Source organism: Osmia lignaria, chromosome 12 (assembly GCF_051020975.1).
Source record: "Osmia lignaria lignaria isolate PbOS001 chromosome 12, iyOsmLign1, whole genome shotgun sequence".
NCBI lineage: Eukaryota > Metazoa > Arthropoda > Insecta > Hymenoptera > Megachilidae > Osmia > Osmia lignaria.
In genome coordinates this window covers 3021808-3048607 of record NC_135043.1, presented here as the reverse complement: position 1 = coordinate 3048607, position 26800 = coordinate 3021808, and the positions used below count along the sequence as shown (strand labels likewise).

Genomic DNA, 26800 nt, shown 5'->3' with positions numbered 1-26800 from the left:
AATGTAACGTATGTAACATAATTATACGCAAAAAATAATTGCGCAATAACTTTTCTTTGTTTATTTTTAATTTTTATGATTTAATTTATTAAAGACTATAAGTTCATAGAGGATTTCAGGTCACTATTTTATGACCTTATTTTTATATTAACAATTTCATGTGAGCACATATGTAAAAATTTATAATAAAATTAAATGCCACACAATCCATGATATTATATTTTTCTATTCACATTAGACATTAAAGTTTTACTAAAATATTTAAACCAAATGTTCATAATGGTTTAAATAAAAAAGATTTAAAATAAAGACTTCTTCCGTGCCAAAAAAATGTTAGAAACCCAATTATTTATAAAAGATTGATCAATATATTTTTGTTTATTACTGTTATCTATAATTTGAAGTATCATTTGCAATAAACAATTATATTAAAATATATATAAACAGATCTACTTTTTAAGTGTTAACAGTCACTTTACAGAACAGACTCTGTAACCACTTCACCGGCTTTTAGAACGAACTTTGTCTGTGTGTTCTGAAGTTTTCAAAAAGCCAACTGATACAAAGTATTCTTACTTGTCACTATCAATACATTAACGTTATTTGTATAGTACTGTAATTGTTATAAACATAATTTTGCAAAATGGTAAGTATTAAACTTTATTCTGATATATAATTGTTCATTATTGTGCTATTTATGAATATGGTTATTGAAGAGGTTACCTTTAAATTGCATTGTCATGCACGTAAAGGATTTCTTAAATAATATTAAGTTTGAGTTTACATTTAAATTAATTGATGTAATTTTAATATCCATTAATTGTAGAATTATTTTAGATATAACACAATCTGACTAAAGAATAAAAATTACCAAACATAAATGAAAAAGAAATCCTGTGTCATGAAAATACTATAACAAAATTTTTAAATGTAAAAAGCTTCAGTACTTAAATATGAAATACATTTAATTAATATTATTACTTACAGGCACGTAGATATGATACACGTACAACAATCTTTTCTCCAGAGGGTCGTCTTTACCAAGTAGAATATGCTATGGAAGCTATAAGCCATGCAGGTACCTGTGTTGGTATTTTAGCCACTGATGGTGTACTGCTGGTAGCTGAAAGACGCAATACAAATAAACTTTTAGATGAACTACACTATTCTGAAAAAATTTACAAACTTAATAACGATATTGTGTGTTGTGTGGCTGGTATCACTTCTGATGCTAATGTATTAACAAATGAATTACGTCTAATTGCACAACGTTATTTATTACAATATGGAGAACCAATTCCTTGCGAACAACTTGTTTCTTGGCTCTGTGATGTAAAACAAGCATATACACAGTATGGTGGAAAAAGACCTTTTGGTGTTTCAATTTTATACATGGGATGGGATAAACATTATGGATATCAATTGTATCAATCAGATCCAAGTGGAAATTATGGAGGATGGAAAGCAACTTGTATTGGACATAATTCCGCAGCTGCAGTGTCTTCATTAAAGCAAGAATATGATAATAATAACATAACACTAGCAGATGCTAAAGCATTAGCCATAAAGGTACTATCAAAGACCTTAGATTTGAATAAATTATCAGGAGATAAAGGTAAATATTTTTGATACAATGCTTTTGGAACATCAAATTCTATGGCTACATAATTTTTTAATTATCTATTTATTTATTTCAGTGGAAATAGTCACATTGACTAGAGAAAACGGCAAAACTGTGACTAGGATTCTTCCTGTAAATGAGGTTGATGCTTTAATTGCAGAACACGATCGTATAGAAGCACTTGCTGAACAAGCCAAGAAAGAGAAACAAAAATTGTAGAAGAAAAAATACACATGTATTTTATTTTTATCCTTATATTATTGTTTATAAAAATATTGTCCTGAATATTAAGCTGGTTTTGTTTGCACAATCCATTGAGTGTTAAAAAAATAATAAGAGATAAATAGGAAAATGATAAATCCAATGTTCTATGTACTTCCATAAATGCATTCTCTTTAAAATTTGTATTTAATATATTAATCTAACATTCTTACTTAAATCATTGTCCCTATATTAAAATTTGAAAATATTGATTTATAAAGATATAGGAGCCATATATATAGGAATTAATAACAAAGAGTATATAAATATATATATAGGTATCTTAATTATTGTCTTACATGATTTTTACAAAAAAAATTTATAAAAAGAAAGTAAAAAGGAATGATTTATATTTAATAGAATTCATTAAATAAATTGATTTTCATTATTGTGTTAATGACAAATTTCTTTCAACACTTATGAAAATAACCTAACCTAAGTATAACAGCTAATATACAGAATCAAATGTAATGAAACTTTATCAAAAGCTAAAGCTTGAAAATTTTTGAAAGTTCAATAAAATACAATGATTTAATAATATTTTCCAATAAGAAAATGCAAAAATATACGGTATATTTAAGATATACATCGTGATACTGGAATGTGTTATATGACCACATAATTTTTATTATTAAAAATAAAGGAATGAATTTAAAAATAAATATATGGTACTAGATTGTTTATTGAATAATAAAAATTATGAAAAAAAGAAAAAAAAGTTATGAGTCGAGTCATATCGACCAGGCTGTCAATACGGTCCCACTCCCGGACGCGATCCCACTACTGCCCGCCACGGAGACTTTTGGCTGCTGGGTTTCCCCTCTGGCCCGGTTCGCCTCTCCTTAGCCAACCTGGCCATCCCGGATTCCTCCAGGATGTCCATATTGATGGCGAGCTTAGTGCGGACGCCCAGTCAACGTGAGTCCCGCACCAACAGGTACCCCCGACCTCAGACCCTCCGTCATAACCAGCCTCCGAGTAGCCGGATTACAGGAGCCGCCACACTCCCAGCTGACAACCTTTGCTACTAATCGTCTACTTTAGCTACCACATCGTGACTAAAGGTCGTAGATCTACCCTCTATCAGATGAACCCTAGGTCCTAACAATATAGATTTACCCCCTTAAACTTACAAATTTTACAATTTCTGGTACCTACGGCGGACTTTGAAAAATAGCCAAAGACTCAATGTATTAAACCTACGATATTTTTTTGTTAAAATAAGAACACTATATGTACAGAAAGGTTTGTAAATCAAAACAAATTTAAAATGATGAATTAAACTTCGCTTCAGGATATATTAGACATAAAAGTGAAATGTATATTAATGTAATTCCAATGTATAAATAATGAAACATTATGTTTAATTATTGAAATAAGTGAACATTTATGTTAAGAACTTGAATATTTATCCCTTGTGTGCGTACAACATACAATCTTTTGGAAAAGCTTATAGCAACGAACTATTCTAACAATGCGCAGGAAATATTATTTCGTATGTTTGATTTTCAAACAAGGTCCAGATTAAGTTAACAAAAAGAAATACTGATAACAGGAAACACACTGTAAAATGTATAATTATTTAATAAGTAGAAAATATTATAAAAAGTGTACGTTTTTACGTTTTCAAACTTTATATTGTTGCGCATTTTCAGAAAGGACACAAATGATGCCATCTTGCGATAGAGCAGTAGACTGGACCACAGACCACGTATACCACCGACGAGATACAGTATCTCGTCGGTGCGTATACAAAATGTATTATATATACTAGCTAATGTTTTTTTCGGCTGTACTTCTGAAAACCTCCATGCTCCAAATTGACTGAAATTTTGGGAATAGGTTTGTTTTTAATAAAAATGATGATACCAAGAAAGATTTTTGGCGACCCGAGAAAAAATTTTTTATCATTTGGGTATCCTTCCCTACTTTACCGACTCAATTATAACGGCAGGAATACTTGAGGCAGATTTGAAGGCGGTTCTGACGCTGTGAAATCTGCTATTTTCAATTGTTTTTTAAAAGATATCGATGTATCAAAAATACTAGTATTACAATGTATCATCAATTACTTGATGACATTAATTACGTATATTCTGCATATCAATAAAACTTTTATACAAACCTAATCCAAGCTTTAACTTCAGTGAATTGGGTTAGGTTAGGTCAGATGAGTATTCCGGCCACCGAAAGGCGGCCGGCTACGCATGCCAAAATCATTGATTTTTAAGTCCACCCGTTATTGGTTTTTAACTGTCGCGATAGCATTGTAGAAAGTGTAGATAACAGTAGGTGCAGATACTATGCCGATAAAATAGAGAGTGACATTTATGTGATAATAAATTTTTTTTCGAGTCGCCAAAAATCCTTTTCGCAATCATCATTTTTATCAAAAAAGAATCTATTTCCAAAATTTGAGTCAATTCGGAGCATGGAGGTTTTCGAAAGTTTAGCCCTTTTTTCTTAGAAACTAATTTGCAATTGTTAACATTTATAATTGGCAATAATGACAGAATAGTGTTGAATTAAATGTAATATACTATTAAACGTTAAATAAAATAATCATGGGTGTAGCAATCTCGTTGTGACTACCTTTCAGATTTGACTTAAGATTTTGTAGATAATTTTACAGACTATATTAAAATGAGCAGGACGGTTTGGAACATAATAATTCATGTGAAACTGGTTGGGATACGAAGAAAAGCTTGATGGTTGTGCGAAGTAAAACTGGATTTTCTTGTGCAACCGTCTTTAACGATTTAAGTAACAGACACAAGATAGTGGACGTACACATTAGCATTATTTATCGGTTAAAACTAAACTAAATAATTATGGGAATCAAAGTATCTTTGTTATTTTGAATGATAGGATGAAATATGTATAAGAAAAAATATATTGCTTTTCAACAATCAAATATTGTGATAATAAAAATTCTTTCCTCAAGATTATATGTATCTTATGAAATGTTAAGAATATCAACGTTGTTTTAAATAGACTGATAATCTTATTTTGTTTTATACATAGTAATATAATTTACTTAAAAATTTTAAATTAATATTAGTTATAATGTTTTCCTATAAAGAAAGTTTTGTATTTTGATTTTTTTATTAGTGGTATTATATTAAAAAAGGATATTGTATCATTTTTCCCTTTTTACTATCAATCTTGTAAATGAGTGGTATTTTTCAACCAAATATAAGTAAAGTTCTGACCTCTGCTGACTTACATACTAATACAAGATTTAGTTGTTAAATATATACATAAAATATAATATCCATACGGGCTAAATTATCCTAATTAAGGACTGAAACCTGCATCATATTGAAAACATCACTCATTTACAAGATCGATAATAGAAAAAAAAAAAGACAAAATAACCATATTTTATTTATCTGTTTTATAAAATAAACTGAGTTTCTTAAATTTCAAAGATATCTAGAACTTTCTTTCTACTGTGTACATAGTCCAATTCTCACGAATCTAGCACCCTTCCTGATGGAACCTTGAAAGAAACGACCGTTACCACCTTTCCCCATACAAGCAACCCTCCGAATAGCGAAGCATCCCCTTCGTCAGTCCGGAAACAGGTAAAAATCTCGTAACCTTCGACCCCGTGGGATCGTAGAAAGAGGATGCATTGTGTTCAGAAATTTTCTCACGAACCATCGTACCATTTGCACCGGTCCAAAGGAGTATTTAAGGGCTGCCACATTGTCCAACCATTGCAGAAGTGTTTCGCAAGTCGAAGAAGAGAGTACAAGGTGTCCTGGGGAGAGGACTTCGCCTTCCGGAGATGGTGAGTACCGTTTCTGGCAAATCTGATCTTGGTGTTTCGATAGATTACGCAAAATTTCATCATTTCGGCAGTCACCTTGTTTATATTATTTTGTTTTCTTTATTTATTGTTTCATTTTGTTTTATTTCATTTTACTTCGTGCCTTGATTGACTTTGTCACTGATAGTTAGCAATAACGGATTCCACTTTGAACCTATAATTTGAGAAATTAACAGGAATATAGAAATTGTTGTATTTAGAAGTTATCATAGAATTACTTTATTGTAGGAAACTGTTAAATATTTGAGAATACACTGAAGATTGTTTATTGGGTTGTTGGCTATTCCAAACTAATACTTATTCTGATCTTCTAAATGGTCAAACAGTCATAGCTGCTCTAATTTACAAAATATAAATAACTTTATTTACAGTATTCAACATAAAATTTAGAATTAATTTACAGAATTGCTTCTTAAAGATTTAAATTCGTATACATACGTTCCTTAGGGTGTGTGTCTCAAAATTACATTGCTCCATGAAACCGTGTTTGGTTGTATTAAGTGTGTAACAAAAAAGTAATTGAAGATTTATCTCTGAAAAATGATAGAAATTTTAATTACTAAAGTAAATATCATTGTTACCGACGGTCTTGCTTCACATTTCAAAAGAGTGGAAATATATTCAAATTTAAAATCCTAACTGATAAAAGGCACCAAAGATCACCCTTAATTTTACATTTCTGAAAAAATGACAAAATTCTACAAAAAATATTTACATAACAAATGAAAACGTTTTTGAGATATCTCGAAAAGTAAAATAGTAACAAAATTACTTTTTATAGTAATTCATTTTGTATATTAATAAATTATATTCGAGGCAAGGAAGATAAGAATAAAATATTCTGGGAAATATTTTATTTATTACCTTCTATGTTACAATTTTTCACGAAACGTTTCAAAGCGATAAAATATATCAATGTCAATACTCTTTATGTTTCTCTATAGTATACATCATTATTAATGACAATTAATTTTTTTGTAATTAAATGGATGCGATTGCTAATTTTGCCATAGAAACTTGTACCAGCTTGTTAAAAAGTACTTGATGCAACATCCATATTTCTATACATCTAAATCATTTATTTTTGTACACGTGTTACAAACGTATATTTTGATCATTATTTGAGTTTATTATTACTACACAAATGTTTCACTTGTCTCCACCATGAACCAATAATAGCTACACACCTGGCTAACTTCTTCATTTTATGAAACAGAACAAGAACAACAACAATAAAGTGATTTTCATTTGTGATACAACCATGGGCATCCGCAGGATTTTTTTTAGGGGGGGAGGAGGGGGGCATGATATAAAATATCACTTCTAGATTAACGAATGTATTCTATAGCCGTGTGAAAGAAAAGGAGAGTCAAGAACAATTCGAGATACAAGATAGTTTGAGCGAGAAAGAGACGGAGTTCCAAACAGAGGAGACAATAAATGCTCTATTCCACATCCGACTCTCTCTCTATCCAAGGGAGGGCAAGTGCCCCGATTGGCCCCCCTTGCGGACGCCCATGGATACAACTCTAAAAATAACTGCATTTATTATTTTTAACGTTTGTAACACTATGGAGCAATCATATACAGACGAGCAATACTAAAAATAGAGAAAAGGAAATAGAGTATAACTTGGAAAAACATGAAACATTCTCACTTCATCTCTTCTTCCTTAATATATACCTTGAAATTTTTCTTGAAAATTTAGCCATTAAATTTATAATTGTACATACAATAGATACACAGCTCTTTGGAATTTTGGCAAAGTGAAAGAATGCAGAAAACAGGAATTAAATATTTGTAATAAATTGGAAATCTACAAAATTCATAGAAGACTGTATACCTTCAAAATGATAGAGCAACTTATAGTTTTCTGGTCATGATGTACTTTTAACAAAAACTACAACCCAATAAATCTTCATATAACAAATGCACTGCAAAATATTTGAGGGATCCCTGAGAAATGAATCAGAATTTATGAAAAATTATTTTATTATATTTCATTTTTATTCTACTTAACACTCTGATGGAACCAAACTTACCATAGCAGATTAGATGAAACTGATGCACAAAGATTTAAAAATAAAAATAAAACATTTAGAAAATTGGAATAACTTAAATTGAACAATTTGCAATAAATGAATGTTTACAATTTTACTAAAACATTGCAGCAAATAATTTCATCTTAAACATAAATACTGACTATAAGAAACCAACCATTGCTGTACAATTATAATACTGGTATTAATTATTCAGACACTACTCATTAGATAATTAATATCTTCTCGATTTTGTTATGTGAAATTCCTTATTTTATTTAATTCAACATTCTATCAGCTTATCCTTATCATTTCTGTGAAATAAGTCGATCAACGGGAAACACTGATTTATCATTTTAATTTAAAAAGTCATTTATTTCGGCCATACTCTATCCAGGTACTAAGATCCAATCAAAAATACTTTTTCCAAATTCCTTGATCATCAGACGTCATTTTCAAGTATTCATCTTCAAAATCAAATCAAAATTTGTTAATTATAAATTCAAACACAATTATCGATAAATTATTCTTAGCAAAATTGGTTTCAATATTTTAAAAATATTTAACTTTTAAATAATTATACTTCTATTTGACAATAGAACAGAATAATAAGAAGAATTGTATCTTAAAATAGAAAATGTTTGGATCATCAAACCTTACAGTAATAAAAAGCAGCAGATTTGCAATAATGAAATTTATCACTGTATAGAAAATAAATATTGCTCTTAAGGTTCAATGCACTCGGTTCGAGTATTCAACTTACAGTGAAATGGATGTTTCCTGCGTTTTTATGTCATACAGATACGCTTGTTTGCAATTGGAACAAACTAAAAGAGACTACATAAAACGCTAACGATAATACACAATACATTCTATTCATTTAATAATGCCATGCTTTTATTTTAAAACAGCACACGATAAATAGCATTCTATCAACTATCTATTCAGTGTAATACGTTAGCACCAAAATAATTTTGATTCAAATCAATTACTGATTTCAAGTCTAAAGTTACCAATCATATAGAAGAAATATTGTTCCAAACATTTATTCAACCCTGTTTCTCTTCAAAATTAAAATATTTTGAATTCAAATGACAAAAATTTATTTAATAAATCAATCTGGATATTTTTAATAAACTATTGAACTTTGATATGTAGCATTAGTTAATGATTTTCTGAATTCTTCCAGCAGCAAGCAAGAATTATTTTTAAATTAAATTTCAATCTTAAATTGTACCTTCAATAAGCAATGACTGAGTGAGCCATTCAAAAATTAATTCACTGCAACTGTTTAAAACAGAATAATGAAATTCAAATGCAGTCTTGAATTATACAAAATCATACCAAAAGATTATCTGAAAATATGAACACAAGTTATATATACAATACAGAGAATAATGAAAGTTAAAAACTAATACTTGCAGATGATGAACTTCAAATATATTAGTATTCTATACTGAAAAATGTAATCAAGTTTCAGTAGAAATAACTAACTAGAGATGTGCAAATTTACTTAATCCAAGATAAACTTTCCATACACTTTCCTAGAACTGCCCAATACTTATAAATTATAGAAAAGGAAAGACATTGTTTTTGACAATTAAAATTAAACACATGATACATTCAATATATTCTATAAATTTTAGACAAAATTTGTAACACATAACTTACAGTTTAGCAATTTATTGTTAAAAGTTGCAGATGATAAAAATTCAAAAGAAGAATATATGTATGTAAAAAAAAAAACACAAACAAAAAAAAAGAAGATATATACATAGATATATATCCAATTATAATTACAGTCTTGTTTTCCTATAAAGCAGGAGACGTTACGTTTCAATAATAAAATTTATAATCAAATAACATTTATAAAATTGAAATATATCTAAAGTACGCAAAAAAATATCCAATTTATATGTTCACAAAACGAAATGATACGAAAAATATATATCATTCTGTATTATTTAAATATGAAGAATATAATCAAAATTTCATACCAATTGGGTTTTCCACATTTTTGATCAATTTTTCAAAATATTTCCGGTATCCTAAAACACGCCAGAAATCAATTATTATAAAAAGGAAAGAGAAGAAATAACTATAGAAACTGGACAAAAGCAAATTCTGCACTGTATCACTCTCAGATTACTTCTATTATCATTCTTTTATGTTTTTTCTTTCACAATTAAAATTGAACATAATTTCTTTTTCTAAATTTGCTACATTATACTTTATTAATTATTTTCGGCATTCCGTTTTGCTAACACTCACACCATTATAGGTATCAAGAACTAATTGATGATGGGAACATGACAAACCATGGAAAAGAAATTCAAGTTTTACCATAAAGAAGATTACCATAATTCAAGAGTTTTGGAGTTCACCAAAATTTGTGATAATGAATAACTTGAAGAAACTGAAGATGGGAACAAGAAGAATCATGAAAAAGAAATTCAAGTTTTACTATAAAGAAGAAAAACCATAATTCAAGTATTCCTTCAAAAAGGAATTCAAATTTTATTATGAAGAAAACACCATAACTGAATTATTCAAAAGACCACCAGAATGCACAGGAATAAATAAGTTAAAGAAGCAAATGAAATCATGTAAGGATGAAGAGGATAAAAGGAAGAATGATCTGAAGAAATGATAAACAATTCTATGGAAATGAATAGCTAATTTTGAAGAAGAAGAGGGATAAATGACTGCCAAGAAGAAAAATAGATGCACCAGAAAAATTCTATGGACTTCAAAGTATTAGCTTTCTGGTTTTCACTCAAAACAACCCAAAATAAAGAATTAAAATTTCAAGGTGTAGAAGATAAGCATTATCAAGAAGAAAATTAATAATAACAAACAGTTGAAGAATTAATAGATATTTCCTATGCTGAACCTTGAATTCAACAAATAAAAAATGAGTGATACTGCATAAAAAATGATAAAACTTTACCATACAAAATTGTTATAATTTACAAAAACTCTACTTTCAGGAAGAAGATCGAATTTTTAAACATCTGTTCAAAATACAATAAGGCAACTCATTTCTACAAAAATATATGAACAATAATTAATATAAAAGTTTTCGAATAAAATCTTGGCTGAACCAAAATTTGAATGAAGAAAACTTTAGCGCTGATTTTTGAAGACTTCTGGTAAACGCTACTTTTTATCTGAGATTTCGTTACCAATAATGTAAAATGTAAATCATAAACAATAAAACTACGAAACCTGTCGAAACGGTACAAAAAGCATCGATGTGTGAATAATTAACTACTTTGCAAATTGAGTTTTGCTGGATCCACATTCAGTTGGATAAGGATTGTTGAAAACTAATTACTCCCGAAGAATAGAAGTGAAACAAGAAAAAAAAATTAATAACTCTGAATTGGATAAATATTTCCAAATTACATATTGTTATTTTCAGATCACATAAATTAAAAACAAATCATTTGTTTATGAAATAACTCCTATCGAAAACTAAAAGCAAAACAAAATTAATGATTTTCAATTGGATAAATGTTTTGTTATTTTTAAATCACATAAATTAAAAAAAAAAAGGACTGTTTATAAAATATTGTTTCAATTTAAATAATTGTTCTCGTTTTTTTAAGCTGTTAAGTTGATTCATTACGTTTGCCCCTCGTTAGTTGATCACCTGTTGATTTTCAAACAACGTTACAACTATCTGTGTTCCTTGTTACAGATTTAATTATGTTTCCTATTAAGTTTATCGTTCTCTCTTGTTCTCGTTAATGTTAACCCGTCTCTATGTTAAGTTAATGTTACTCTGAAAAAAAAGAAGCAGAAGATAAAAGTTAAAGTTGAACTTCGGTTACGTTTTTGTTGTACGTCTGGAAATGAACAAAGTATTTTTACGTTAGAAATGTATTTAATATATTTACGCATAAAGTATTTTAAATAATAAATTATGCGCTAAAATCAGTGTTATACTTTTCACGTAAAACATACAAGTGTACTTAAGCTTCATACGGGCATTTTTTGTTTAATTTATATAATTAGTTGAGAAAACTGTTTTCTATTTATTCATTGTTCCACAGAAAACAAAATTGTTGAGTTTTGTTACAAATTAAATTATTGATTTTACAGAAAAAGCAAAAAGAGAATAAAAAATAGAAGAATGATTAAAAGGAGGAGAGAAATTGAAAATCTATTTTATGTTGACATAATTCTTGATGGTTTTCACCACAGTGCCTTCAATTAATTACCTAATTTCGCAACCAGAGTTGTCCAATAAGGAGGTTCAACGAATTTCTTATTGAGAGGTTTTACAAAATTTATTAGCATCATGATTAGTTTTCTTCACTTTCTTTTTATTTTCAATAACACTTTTGAAAATTTTCCAATATTTATGTAAAGAGAAAAATAAGAAGTTAACTGACCTTCAGAAGAGGTACCTTCTGGTACCACTAGTTACGCTACTGTTCAATTTAATTATTCTGTGAATGAATGAATTAATAACACGACCGTGTATCACAATACAATATATGAACGAATTGATAATTAATTTAATTCATTCATTTATTTAGTTACAGGTGGTCGAATTAATTAGATAAAAATCGGATTAATTTCAAATTGTTATGTCGAAGAAATGAATGAACGATCAAGAGTAATAACTGATTTATTTGTTCGATCATTCAATGCCTTTCGTCGTTCATTTCAATATGCATCATTGTTAACGAATGTATTCAATAAACTGATATGTTAAAAAAAAAGAAGAAAAAAAAAAGAAAAAAGACTCATTGTATTGTATCGCTCAATGTAATTATTAATTAATTGATTCGTGTGTTGATTGTATCTGTGTACATTTATGTAGCCCCTGTGTGTATGAGTGAATATCTTAATTGTCCTTCAATTTCATTTTATTTCTATCTTTCTTCATGTAAATGGTGTGAACATTAATGACTAACGAGAGAAGAGCTGACAATTATATTTTCAATTGAATTATATTTCGTATGTAAATTGTGAAATAAAACAATTATTTATGTAATAATTTTGGGCCTTCATTGAATTATCCTAAATACCATCATTTTCTAACATTCCAGATATATTACCTACATTTCTCTTCTTCTTTTTTATTACAGTATCTTTCTCTCCATGTAAAATTATGAATTTACCTTGTTACGTCCGGATTATTTTCAATAATCCGACCGTGGCTAACATTTATTTTCATTTTCTTTCTGATAGTGTTGAATAGTTTAACCGTTTAATATACTGAATCTGTGTACCTCGTCGGTGGGCAGCACTTGGAGATAATCCCAGGCGAGGCACACAAAGGAGGCTATAATTAGTTCTTTTCAAATAATAAGAAGTTAACCTTCCTTGGGACGATTGCCTCGTCGAAACCGCGTAGCAATAAACACATAGAAATTCGAAATCGCTAAGGTTAAGGAGAGGTACTATCAACATCTTTCGCCGCGCGGTTAAGCAGTGCGATGAACTTGGAAGTTTCCCAGCTTAACCGCGCAGAATAAGGGAAATACGATTTTTGTTTTACCTCGCAAACGAAATACCTCTCCTACCTCCAAAGCATGCATCAGCCGGTCCTTCCACCAAAGAATGAATGCGATTAAGAACGAAACTGATTGGAATTGAACGGAATGAAACTGTTTGAATGATTACAGAATGCGAAGGTTTGCGTGGCAACCGCTCTAGTTTGAAATTGTCGACCGACGCACAGTGGGACAAAACGGCTTTCAGCGATCAAAAATCGATTTTCGTGTATTCGAAAATTGAAAAACTATTTACATACATCGATAGAGAATAAATTGTAGTTTAACGTGCTGTCGTATTCTGATTTGCCAAATGATGTCCCTACTTGGGGGTACCGATCGCGGGTCGAACCCTGAGACACGATCGCTTGACTGAGGCAAATCACTCTTCGTCGAAACATCGTGAGGTACGTGAGGGGGAGCCCGTGTTCGCGTCGAGCAATAGTTTTCGCGTGAAAATCGTAGTGATTAGCAGACCGGTAAAGTCCTTGTAAAAGGCAGAGTGCCGGGTTCTCGAGGAAACGATTCTCGTTTTCCGCGTAAAAGACTCTTACGAATGCGTTAAATTCTCTTCACACTTTTCAATATTCTATCTTTCTCTTTCGTTTTAAATCGTTCGTTAATTAATTATTTCTTTTTCGCGCCGCGTCGTTTAATCGTATTGTTTCGTAAATAATCGTTTCCGTAACCGTAACACCGTACAAAGGCCGATCGCGAACGCGTAGTGCAAGTAACAAGGTTTCTCATCTTTTCTTCGTCTTCCAGATTTCCAGACTACACATAGTTATCAACGAAATATTATCTTGAGTTATTATCTTGTATTGTTTAACATCGAGCTCGGTAAGTGGTCTATCTCATTCTATTCAGTACGACAAATCTGGTTGATAGTGAGGCAAAACGGGCGATCTACGGGACTGCGTGTCCTGGAAATTTCTTACTGGATCGTCCCGTAAAACACCGTGTTTTAAGGCATCGAATATATTTATCATTTCTTGTAAAAATTCCGTTTATACTAAAGAGAGACGGCCCACGAGACCGTGGTCTTGGTAGTTTTCCCCCTGGGACCATTTTCTTTTATTATACAATAATTGTTGCCGAAATCGTCGCTTGAATCATCTCGAATCATACCGTTAATACTGAATCAGATTTAATTAACCTAAAATCAATAGTTCACTGTTAACGCCCGGTACAAATTCTGTGTTATATTCTCAACTCAACAGATTTCATTATTATAATTCTATACTTTTCTTGCTAATATATAGGGTGTTCGACAACAGGTGGGCAATGTTTTAAGAGGTGATTCTAGGGATCAAAATAAGACGAAAATCAAGAATAACGAAATAGCGTTTACGGCTTTGTTTTCCAGTTATTAACGTTTAAAAATTCGAGTAAAAAAGCGCCAGAAACCTGCAATCCGCTCAGCACCGACGACCGAACGTCACGTCGGCAGGGGTTGGTACAATCATAACCAAGAATCGAAACCGAATACATACTGCAGTACCGAGAAACAGAATAGCACGAGGTAGGTTTCTACTATTCAACGATTCTTGGTTATGACTGTACCGAACCCTGCTGACATGACGTTCGGTCGTCGGTGCTGTGCGGATTGCAAGTTTCTGGCGCCTTTTACTCGAATATTTAAACGTTAATAACTGGAAAACAAAGCCGTAAACGCTATTTCGTTATTCTTGATTTTCGTCTTATTTTGATCCCTAGAATCACCCCTTAAAATATTGCCGACCTGTCGTCGAACACCCTGTATATATTTCATTTATTTTGTATTTCAAACAGCTCGTACTTTCTGTTAATTAAACCATTTTCACTGTTATACTTATTTTCTTGAAATTATACTTTTTGTTACACATAATCGGTTTCTAATTCATTTGCGTTTCAAACACACTTCCTTCCTTCACATTCACGCCTACCATCTTGCACGAACTCACACGAGGGGTCCGTATGGGACCAGAGCATTGACGAACTCAATCAATCTAGAATCTTACTTTAATTTATCGATTCTTTTTAAATTGTTCTAATCGTGGATGACCTAACATCGTCAAATACGATTAGGACTGGTGGCAGCGCTAATACCGTTCTCAACCGCGTATTAACTCTCAAAAATTAATAGAATCAATAAGTGAAATAATTAATTTTAAATAACAATTTTGGGCCTTCATTGAATTGTCCTAAATACATACCATCATCTTCTAACATTCCAGTTATATTACCTACGTTCCTCTTCTTTTTTTTTTCATTACAGTATCTTCCTCTCCATGTAATATTATGAATTTACCTAAACAGTATTCTCCAATTGATTAAGTCTCCTACTTGAATCTACCTTTTTCTTACAGCATACATTTCCATTGTCCTTGAACTCTCTAGCATTTTAAATTTCGTGTCTACCTAGATCCTGAGAGTTTAAAATTCAAATACGTTTCTAGAAAATATTCCTTGCATTAAATAGAAAAACACTTTGTCTACGAAGCAACCTGAAAGAGAGAGAGGGAGAATAAAAAGGATCAGTCGTTAACGAAACGTTCCTAATCTGTAGATACCCGAAAGAAAAAGAAGAATGACGGGAAAGTAAATACGGAAAAGTGTAGGGCTAAAGATAGAAGCAGCCGGAAAGCAATCGTCAGCATCGATAAGACGAAGGCCCGGTAAGAAAAGGCAAGGGGGGTAAACAGAAGCAGAACGATTCGCGATAGATGTAAAAGATATGCAACAAGGACTTGGAAATCGGTCGTAGCTGTACATAATTCTAAGCGGAGAAATGTGGTAACCGATGCGACCGTACGATCGACATTCGTTGGAAAGGCCAGGTAGACGATTTCATGCTGACAAATATCCCCGAACATTTGAATCACCTCCATGCCTTATGTATTACATTTCATAATATACTTCCTTCGAAAACTACGTTAATGTTAGGTGTACAAATGAATTCACTACCTTTAGCATTACTCTTTCCTGTTCTCTTACTGTTTTAAATTTCAACATTTTCTCGTACTTTTGTATATTTCAAACTTGACGAGAGAATATGATAATAATAACTGCAGTTATTAAAAATAAACGTATAATTGAAATAAGATAAGACAACTAATTATAATAACATTCTAGACTTAAATACAATATTTGACAACTTCATAATGCTATCAATAATAATATTTCGACATTTAACCAAGGTGAAAAAAACAAATTAAAGTTAATAAAAATTTGCTACTAGCTTCTCTTTTCCATTTAAGACTATTTTTTTTTATTTTTTATACTTTAGAATTAATAAGAATTATACTCAGTATAATTTACAAAGAACATGTATGATATGAAGTATTTTATTCAAAAAGAAAAAATAGTCCATGATGAAGGAATGTCTATTATAAGTGCTGATAGCAAGCATGTTGATTTCGTTGGAAGAAGATGTTGATTTTTAACCGACTTCGAAAAAGGAGGAGGTTACTCAATTCGAAAAGTCGGTGCCGGGCAGATTCTTGATTTTCGTCTTATTTTGATCCCTAGAATCCCACCTGTTGTCGAACACCCTGTATATTTTTTTCTTCTTTAATGTATGCTCGCTGATTACTCCGAGACGGATGGACCAATCAGAACGAAAACTTTTTGCATCTTGTGGAGTATTTCTCCCAATTGATCCCTAAAAAAAAAACATTTTGCATTTTTTCATTTCTGACGAATTTTATCGCCAAAAACATAATGCTTCGTTTATATTCTTCGGCGTTTACGCTGCAAGGAATGTACCGATCACGACGAAAGCTTTCACATCTAATAGGAGATATTTCCGCGATGATCTTATTTGCAAAAATTTATGGAACTTGTTATCGTTAATAACTATCGTTATTGCAATTAACCGATGTTAGACAAACCGTCTTCTTCGAACGGCAATTAAATTTCTCGCGACAATCCATCCGTAATGAGTTATCAAAACGTGAGGTGCCCTAAACGGTTTAAGCCGAGTATCCACCTGTATCCAACGCCCGTATCGTATCACCGTTCCGAACCCTTTCGAATAGGCAGACGTTGCCACGTTGCATGCCACGGCGTGCTACGGCTCGGACAATATTTCTTCGTTTCTTGATAGAAACGGTTCGGCAATAGGACTGGGCCACTACAGGCGAGGAGTTTCGTTTTGCTGCGTGCCGTTCCAAAGGAACGGAGGCAACGGACCCATCCGAAAAATTTCTTGGTTCTTTGCCGTTCCATCGAAGGAAAGGTTCATGCGTTTGCACTTGACATAGCGTTTCGTGCCGTCACTTGGGTTTCAATTTATTTGAAATCTTGCGGTATTATTGGATTCATTTCAAAATCGATGAAATTATTTATGATCTTAATCTAATTTAATTTAGACAAATTTTGTCGTCTAAATATATTTAAACAGATCAATTATCTTCGGTGATACGCTGTACATAAAAGAGCAATGTTAATAAGAACCTCTGTGATTATTGAAAAAGGACAATGTTAATTATCCAGAGATTTTTCCGTTGCCGAATATCGAAAGTTCTATTGGGCTGTGATACGGAGGTGAAGGAACGGGCCGATCCGAAAATTGTCGGTTTCTTGCTGTTCAAAGGATAGGTTCGGAGACCACTTGAAACGTAAAAACAACATATCCAGGCGAAGACCCGAAATGCTATGTCAAGTGGAAACATGACACTTGAGGCTCGAGATAATATGATCTAGAATCGGATATAATACTAATGAGATAATACTAATGCAATGACTGAACTTTGTTATTTTTTATTTTTTTCTTATAAAACTTTTACCAAGATATTTGTGACATTTTTCTGATTAAAATGATACCAAACACGATATGGTTAGGACAATTACAATAAAGAAACAGCATGCAGGAAATCGAAACTTCTCGCCTATAGGAGTTTCTTTCAAGAAACGAAGAAATGTTGTCCGAGCCACAGCACGCCGTTGCATGCAACGGGCCAACGCCTGCCTATTCAAAACGGTTCGGAACGGTGATACGATACGGGCGTTTGATACAGGTGGATACTCGGCTTTACACTCCAAGATCTATTGAATAGTTTAGATTTCGGCTGTGTTTCCGAATGGCCCCACCAAAATCGAGAACTCAGGTTCGGTATATAAGCTAAACTGACTACAAGAAACTGATTAAAGTTGGTTTAAGAACTGGATGTCTTACCGTTTTCGAGATATCGAGATATAAATATTTCTTCTACTAGGAAGATTCTAGTTCAGGCGTCGGCAACCTATCAAATCATTATTGGCAGCATTGTATATTCGGGTACTTTTAATTTTGCGCCGCCTCCGAAAAGATTGAAATGTATTTAGTATACTATTTAACGAGTAAATAGGTTTTATTAATAGCTGTTGGGTATTTGTATAAATGAAGTAGAAATTATTTCATACTTTTTAGTGCATTTCGAAGTCGGTTGTATTTTTTGTTAAAAATTATTTTACACTTTTTAGTGGATTTCGAAGTCGGTTGTATTTTTTGTTAAAAATGATGGGTAAAGTTCCGCAAAGCGCAACCGTCCGAGTGCGGTGAAATTTTATCCAAAGCTTACTCTTGATTAGAGAAGAAAGTCCGTAAAATGATTTTTGGCGACAAAACCTCGTTTGCCCCCCAGCCCCCTTCAAAGTTTTGACAGTTCTTACTAAATATCTCCGAAAATATTGATTTTAGAGAAAAAAGTTTCAAACAAAAAAATGAAGCTTTTAAAAAGCTCTACAAAAAAGGTTATAAACATTTTTTACGTAAACCTATCATTTTGGCTGTTATGAACAATAATAGTATTTTTTCCTCAGATGTACATATACGTATAATTATTAATGATGTATTTGATGTATATGAAAGCCGTAAGGCGGCCGGATTGAAATATATAGCCTATCCTAACTTATAATAATAACTATACGTAGGTACATACACATATGAGGAAAAAATACTATTATTGTTCATAACAGCCAAAATGATAGGTTTACGTAAAAAATGTGTATAACCTGTTTTGGAGAGCTTTCTATAAGCTCCATTTTTTGTTTAAAACTTTTTTCTCTAAAATCAATATTTTCGGAGATATTTAGTAAGAACTGTCAAAACTTTGAAGGGGGCTGAGAGGTAAACGAGGCTTTGTCGCCAAAAATCATTTTAGGGACTTTCTTCTCTAATCAAGAATAAGGTTTGGATCAAATTTCAGAAATATCGGAGGGTTGTCGCTTTCGGAATTTTATCCGAAATTATTTTATCAGTAACCGAGGAAGGTGATCCGCCTGTGGAAGGGTATAAAAGGCTCTGTCTAAGATACGAAGTGGCTCAGTTGTTCGAAGAACGATCGAGGGTTCGGAATCAGTCTGGAAAGACCTTCTATCTCTATCTGCTGCTCTTCTTCTTCGCTTCTGTCGTGTGTTCTATTTGAAGATCACCGGTGATCATCGAGGCCGACCGTAAAAACGTAGAACAAGCGAGAAAAACAATGATTAGGAATTAAAGATAATAAAAGATAAATGAATTACCACGGTCGGTGAGAACTGAAGGAGGTGAAAAATGGAAGAAAGGGGTAAACTGGATACATGAAGGCTAAAGTTATCGAACGTGAACCGAGGATAGAAGTTTGAGAGACAAGTTCACGCAACAGGTGGAAAGAAAAATATATTAAAAGGAAAGAGGGGAGGGAAGAGAAGAAGGGCAAGGAGAAGGAGGGGAAACGGTAGAAAAGGAAGGAAGGAAGGAAGGAAGGAAGGAAGGAAGGAAGGCAAGAGCAAAAGGAGAAAGGGAGAAAGGAAGGAAAGGAAGAAAAAGAGATACGAGTGGAAGGATAAGGAAAGAAGAGAGAGACAGTTAGAGGTAAGGAATAAGAGAAGTGGTTTCGAAGGTGCTTCGTAGGGAGACGAGTTTTTAGAGTGCACTCGCTTTTCTTCATTCAGGGGCAGAGGGTGAAGAAGACAGCGATGGCCGGATGGTGGAACCTCGGTGGTGTTTTTCTTCTGCTTTTTGCTATACTCCTTGCTCCCTATTTGTACAAGATCAACTGGATCAAGGTGAGTCCTCTTACCCGCTTTACCTACTTACACTATCATTCAAAAATATTTAGACATCGTTCGCTAACATAATATCACAATATTATGTGATTCATAATACCCACATGTTTCTATACTTCATTGAATATTTCAAATATTCGTCGGATGTTAATTTCTTCCTCTTTATTATTTCATTATTACATACGACTAGCATCATCAAAACTGTTGAATATATTGTACATTTTATTTTCTTCTTCATTCTCTATACGATAAATTTAATATTCCATTAAATATATAATTTGAAAGTTTTCCAATGATTCCAATAGCTTCAAGATAAAATCATGTCAGAATAATCGTGTTATATTTCCATAAGATTAGTATTTCATTTCGAATGGAAAGAAACTGAGTCTGCTTCATTAACTGCTGTTTCCATTAACTGGTCAAGTTAAACAGAGTTGCTTCTAATAAAAATGACGAATAATTCCTCTCCGATCTGTCGATCTTCGATGTTTTTAAATTTGTCATTTTATAAAGTTTGATGGAAGCAATATGTTCAAATCATGATAACATGTTTACAAATGATGAAGCTTTCTTTCTGCGCATGACGCCGTAAAACTAGAGAAATCCTTTTTGATCGCATCAGCAATGATCAACATCCAGAGCTGAAGGAATCTGATACATTTCATCGTGGCATTAAATATTATTTGCAAGCGACAAAATATATTTTCCAGAATTTATTAACACTGAAACTGTAAAATTTGTATACCTAAAGGGGTTGATGTTATGTTATCGCGTTAACACCTTTTTGCTTAAAATTATTTATAGAATAACGTAGTTAAGCCGATAAAGAGATTGACTTCATCAAAAAGAATTTTGATTTATCATTTTCATTTATCTTTCAGGATTTAAGGATCGAAGGTAACGGTAAAAAAGTTCTCGCTAATCACTTAGAATCCAAAAAACGTAAATTGGGAAAACTTCCTCCCGTTTATCCAAATGGATGGTTCGCCCTCTTGGAGAGTTCTCAGCTTCGAAAGGGTCAAGTGAAACATGTGGCAGCCCTAGGAGAAAATTTTGCTGTATTTAGGTATTTCATCTACAACATTGATTGAATTACAGTGGTACTTCGGTATACGTCTGCTTTGGAATACGTCCTGTTTGGACGTGAAAAATTTTGCTCGGTATACGACTTCCGTTCGGTATATAACTTCCGTTTTAAATAATTATCTCAGAGGAAAAATTAAATTAATAAATCAATTATATTCGGAGTTGATGTATTATTAACTGACTGATCATACAAGTAAGGATATGATATAACAAACTATAACCGCAAAACAGGAGGCAATAAAATTTATCCCATTTGGTTTGTTAATTTAGAATCTATCATTAGGTTACATTTATATTTTACAAATTAATTATGTTAAATAAACTAGTGAATATTTTTTATAAACAGGTGGAGTTCCGAAAAGCGCAACATTCCGATTGCGGTGATATTTTAACCAAAGCTTATTCTTGATTAGAGAAGAAAGTCCCTAAAAGGATTTTTGGCAACAAAGCCTCGTTTACCCCCCAGCCCCCTTCAAAGTTTTGACAGTTCTTGCTAAATATCTCCGAAAATATTGATTTTAGAGAAAAAAGTTTTAAACAAAAATATGAAGCTTTTAAAAAGCTCTACAAAAAAGGTTATAAACATTTTTTACGTAAACCTATCATTTCGGCTGTTATGAACAATAATAGTATTTTTTCCTCAAATGTACATATACGTATAATTATTATTGATGTATTCAAGTTAGGTCTGGCCATCCAATTAAATGCGGCCGCCGTAAGGCGGCCGGTAACGCTTTCGTTTACACATATTTGTATAATTAATTTATTATTATTTCATGAAAGCGTTGCCGGAAATTGTGAATTATGTGTTTGGAACAGGTCGCCAATTGTACCGCGCTGTGTCGGTAAGGTAGGGAATGATATCAACGATAGTGTAGAAATTACTATTTGTTTACATAACAGCCAACATAATAGGTTTATGTGAAAACTGCTTCGAATCTTTTTTGTAGAGCTTTTTAAGAACTTCTTTTTTTGTTTGAAACTTTTTCTCTAAAATCAATATTTTCGGAGATATTTAGTAAGAACTGTCAAAACTTTGAAGGGGGCTGGGGGGCAAACGAGGCCTTGTCGCCAAAAATCCTTTTAGGGACTTTCTTCTCTAATCAAGGATAAGCTTGGGCAAAAATTTCAGAAAAATCGGAGGGTTGTCGCTTTCGGAACTTTATCTTTATAAACTTCCAGGAAATCGTTTAAATGCTGTTCATGACATAAACAGTATTTAAATTATCTTACAACCCCATTAATGAAGGTATAATATCAATAGGATTTTTTTTACATGAGAACGGATTAATCATTTTTACATTACTTCTTATGGGAAAGGTTGGTTTGGTATACAGCCTATTCGGTATAAGTCCAATCATCAGGAACAGATTAAGGTCGTATACCGAGGTACCACTGTACATAAAAAAAAAGAATTTTCACGATTCGTGTTAATAATAAAATTATTATCTCTACCGTGGCAGTCGACGTTCTAAAACTATTTCTACCTGCTAATAACAATATCAATTCATTTAAAGAACAGATAAAGGGACGGTAAGAATTTTAGACGCTTACTGTCCTCATCTGGGTGCAAATATGGCAGAGGGTGGTCGTGTGACGGGTGATTGCTTGGAATGTCCATTTCATGGCTGGCAATTTCGTGGATCCGATGGACAGTGTGATCACATTCCATACACTGATAAAAGTAATTATTAGATTAATCTTTTTAGTACAGGTAGCTCTCGATTAGTGCGAGTAATAAATCCCAGAAATTGTTGGCATTAATTGAATTCGTACTATTCGAATACTTGAAACATAGGAATTGGTTCTTAGTTAAAGAAAATATACGATCAAAATTTTGAAATATACCTTTTATACGTATATTATTAAATTATAATAGCATAAACATGTTTATTATTTTTTTAAGTATTTTAACAGTGTTGATCGCACTTTCTTCTGCTTTTTCATATCTTCATATATGTGATGATAAACTCGCAGTATTTTATCCAAGTCTCTGTTAACTAGCATGCTTCGATCTGTGTCTGGATCGAAAGAAGCCTCGCATTAGCTGAATTTTTGTTCGCAATAAATGTGACCTGATATCATTTTAAAATTTGCACTAAATCGAATATCGCACTATGTGAACTAGCATTAATCGAGACTTACCTGTATTCTCCTGAAATCACAAGACAAATTTTAATTGCAACTCTCTTCAATTTTAGTACCGCACATCGCCAGAACAAAAACTTGGAAGAGTTGCGAAGCCAATGAGATCATCTTTGTTTGGTACCATGCGGAAGGATTGGAGCCCAGCTGGCAACCGCAAACTCTCGATCAAGTTTTGAACCGAACATGGCGTTACCAGGGTCGAAATGAGTTTCTCATCAACTGCCATATACAGGTCAGTAAACGTTACTCTTCGACGTGCGATAAGTGAAACTGTTGTGCTAAAAAGCATTTTATATAAAGATGATGATTAATTAAATTTATCATGGAAAATAAAATCAAGGAAAGTAATGAACTATAAAAAATAAAAGTTAGATCAACGACGATCTTCTTCTTCCTTTTCGTTTTTTTTTAGATATGTGTTAAATAAAGCAGTTGGATAGTTGAAAATATGAAATGGATTTGAACTCCTTGATTGCAACTTCCATGATGAATCCTAAGAACGATTATTCTTTTGGATTTGACCAGGTAAAGAATTCGTAAAAGTTATCATTAAAATAAAAAGAAATAAAATAATATAGAAGAGATTAGAAATAAATATTTAAAAATACTTAAAAGTAACATAAAGTTATATTCTAAAATTTATTTAATATTAAATTAATTATAGATAATTATAAATAATTATAAATAATAATTAATTATAAATTAATTTAATATTTAACGAAGGAAAAAGGAAATTCAGAATGTGTTTGTTCCAGGAAATTGCAGAAAATGGAGCTGATACGGCACATCTCAGTGTTGTACATGGTCCATCAGTGTTTTCCAAGATTGCTCATATTTTTTCTTCATTCGCTCGCCATTCGTGGTCAAACATTAATTGGACACCCCACAGTTCTTATTCAGAATCAAAAAAGTCAGATGCTACTGATTCAGTGAAAGAAAATAGTACCGAAGATTTGAGTCATAGAGCTTATATGTCCTTGAGACATCGTTTGGTTTTATTCGAGAGATTCGAATTTCTGCAAGTGGACGTAAGCGTTCAACAAATCGGCCCTGGATACGTAGAATTAATGATGGAATCTTATTTAGGAACCGTGTGCATTTTTCAGACAGTCACGCCGATGGAACCTCTTCTACAAAAGGTTTTAATTTAATTAATTTACTTGTTTTACTTTACTTCATAGAATCGTGAGATTAATCAATTCAAATTATCCCGCGCAAACGTTTACGCGCGAGTGAAAGGGCCATAGGCATAGTCACAGCCGACTCTAGTACTAGCCATGCTGAACAACGTGGCAACACCGCTCACGTGACAATCGGGAGTCCTATTTTCAAAAACAGAGTCCTGTGCTCGGAATTGTAATTAACGTCTTTTTTAATTAAAAGCTGTAGTAATATACACTATTTTGTGTTAATTATGTATAAACAATATATAAACGTTGCAACTATGGCAAATAGAAGTGATGTGGTAGTATAAAATTGTTATAAATGTGATATATATTTGGTGTACTCTCAAAGTAGTTTGGTGTTGTGAAGCATGATATTTGAAATATTTACAGTGGTTTCAAGAAAATTTAGGTATGAAGCAAAATGAAACCATCTTTGGATCAAATTGAAACATTTAAGAATTGATAAACGTGTATATAAGTTAATAAAAACCTTGAAACAAGCGAAATTATTGGAATGAAACCAAAGAGGTTATGTGAAGTCCAGAGAGTAGTCGGGAGTCTGACGACGTTGATTGGCTGAGAGTCTGGGAGTCCGGGAGGCAGATAGAGTAGGGTAGGTGTTGATATATTCAGACCGGACTCCCGCGGTGTTGCCACTTTTACTTCAGCACGGTTAGTACTAGAGTCGGCTAATGGGAGGAGACTTGGGGGTCCTTAAACGCATCTCCAGGTTCCTAGACAAGATGGGGAAAGTTATTTAAAGGAAGTTTATGAAATAAAGTGAAGCAACGCATAGGAGGGACAGTAACGTCATGGTTTGTGTGTGTGTAATTATACAAAGATATGAGAGAAGGAAATGTGCTGCGAGTAAGCAAATGCGTATGGCATGAGTTTGTAATTTCTAATATAGTTTATATAAGTTATATTTAGCGCCTTAATGTAGCCAGGCAATATAGGGGGCGCTCGCCCCCTGAAGCGCCATCTTGGGCAGAGCCCAAGAAAACTAAAATACATACATACTAGAGTCGGCTGTGACATAGTAAGTATAGACCGAGCATCCATTGTATAAGCGGTGATGCATGAGATAAGAGAGAGAAAAGTAATAAGAGGAGTTGCTCTCTCTTTTCAATGCCGGAGAAGTGGGGAGAGCCTGCGCAAGAGCCTGCGCGATATGATTTAAATGCTTAGACGACGCATGTAGTATAATAGGGGAAAAGACGAATCGGCGCGAGGAGATGAGGAGAAGTGCTCCCCACTTCTCCGGCATTGAAAAGAGAGAGCAACTCCTCTTATTACTTTTCTCCCTCTCATCGTATGTATCACCGCTTATACAATATGAATGCTCGGTCTATACATACTTACTATGTCTATGGAACTTACTATAGACACTATATTTAGGGAATGAAATAGTTAAGTTATCTAGTAATATTTATCGTTTTTAATTTCAACCAAAAAGTAAATATTATTAATACTGTTGTTGTTGTTGTTGCCAGGTAACTCATGTACTGTATTCTCCACCGCTGCTTAGTCCGTACGCCAGTATGTTATTTTTGGCGGAGTGTTTGATGTTCGAGAGAGATGTGGCCATATGGAACCGAAAAAAGTTTGAGAAACAGCCGATGCTCGTTAAAGAAGAAAAAAGTATTCATACGTACCGCAGGTGGTATTCCCAGTTTTATTCGCAGCATAGCCCCAGTTATCAATCGGTTATAAAATCTATACAATGGTAGCCATTTAATAACGTTCAATAAGATTTTATGATATTAATAATAATTGTAACAGCAATAGGATTAAAGTTTACAATGAATACATAGTTCTTAATGTAACACACACATAAGTACACTGAGTTGCATTGAACTTGTCGCAGTGAAGTTGGCTACAAATTCACTAACACATCCACGCTGCGTTGGTGAGACGATGGACGAGATCGACTCACCGACGCGGCGTGAATGTGTTAGTAAATTTGTAGCCAACTTCACTGCGACAAGTTCAATGCAACTCAGAGTACACATTTCATTTGTATAATTTTAATAATAGCTGTAGAAATAACGTAAGAATGTAACTATACAATTTACAATTTGAATACTACCCGATTGATTATGTTATTACTTATAAGTATTATT

At 32.5% G+C, this 26800-nt stretch overlaps 2 protein-coding genes and 2 long non-coding RNA genes across 8 annotated transcripts; 3 read left to right on the top strand and 1 right to left on the bottom strand.

The window, feature by feature from the left end:
* The first annotated feature begins 487 nt into the window (after window positions 1–487).
* On the top strand, window positions 488–1908 carry Prosalpha3 (proteasome alpha3 subunit). Its single transcript, XM_034320971.2, has 3 exons — window positions 488–646; window positions 988–1615; window positions 1698–1908. Exons 1-3 carry the CDS (start codon window positions 644–646, stop codon window positions 1838–1840), a joined length of 774 nt encoding a protein of 257 aa, XP_034176862.1. The 5' UTR covers window positions 488–643; the 3' UTR covers window positions 1841–1908.
* Window positions 1909–5609: 3701 nt separating this feature from the next.
* Window positions 5610–10404, top strand: LOC117603166 (uncharacterized). The gene is made up of 2 exons (XR_004581157.2): window positions 5610–5678; window positions 10038–10404. It is a non-coding gene; the product is annotated as an uncharacterized LOC117603166 (long non-coding RNA).
* Window positions 5667–8069, bottom strand: LOC117603165 (uncharacterized). The gene is made up of 5 exons (XR_013063217.1): window positions 7935–8069; window positions 7760–7778; window positions 7561–7673; window positions 6156–6250; window positions 5667–5871 (listed from the first exon to the last, which is right to left on the bottom strand). It is a non-coding gene; the product is annotated as an uncharacterized LOC117603165 (long non-coding RNA).
* Window positions 10405–13637: 3233 nt separating the features above from the next.
* Window positions 13638–26783, top strand: nvd (cholesterol 7-desaturase nvd). Of its 5 annotated transcripts, none has more exons than XM_034322028.2 (9): window positions 13638–13673; window positions 14032–14106; window positions 19489–20083; window positions 20164–20277; window positions 21159–21343; window positions 22881–23047; window positions 23565–23743; window positions 24267–24650; window positions 26171–26783. In XM_034322028.2, exons 4-9 carry the CDS (start codon window positions 20188–20190, stop codon window positions 26405–26407), a joined length of 1242 nt encoding a protein of 413 aa, XP_034177919.1. In that variant the 5' UTR covers window positions 13638–13673; window positions 14032–14106; window positions 19489–20083; window positions 20164–20187; the 3' UTR covers window positions 26408–26783. The 5 variants fall into 5 exon arrangements, with proteins under 5 accessions (XP_034177919.1, XP_034177921.1, XP_034177920.1 ...); XM_034322030.2 differs by having other exon boundaries at window positions 13656–13673; window positions 19437–20083; XM_034322029.2 differs by lacking the exon at window positions 13638–13673 and adding an exon at window positions 13728–13745.
* Window positions 26784–26800: the final 17 nt, after the last annotated feature.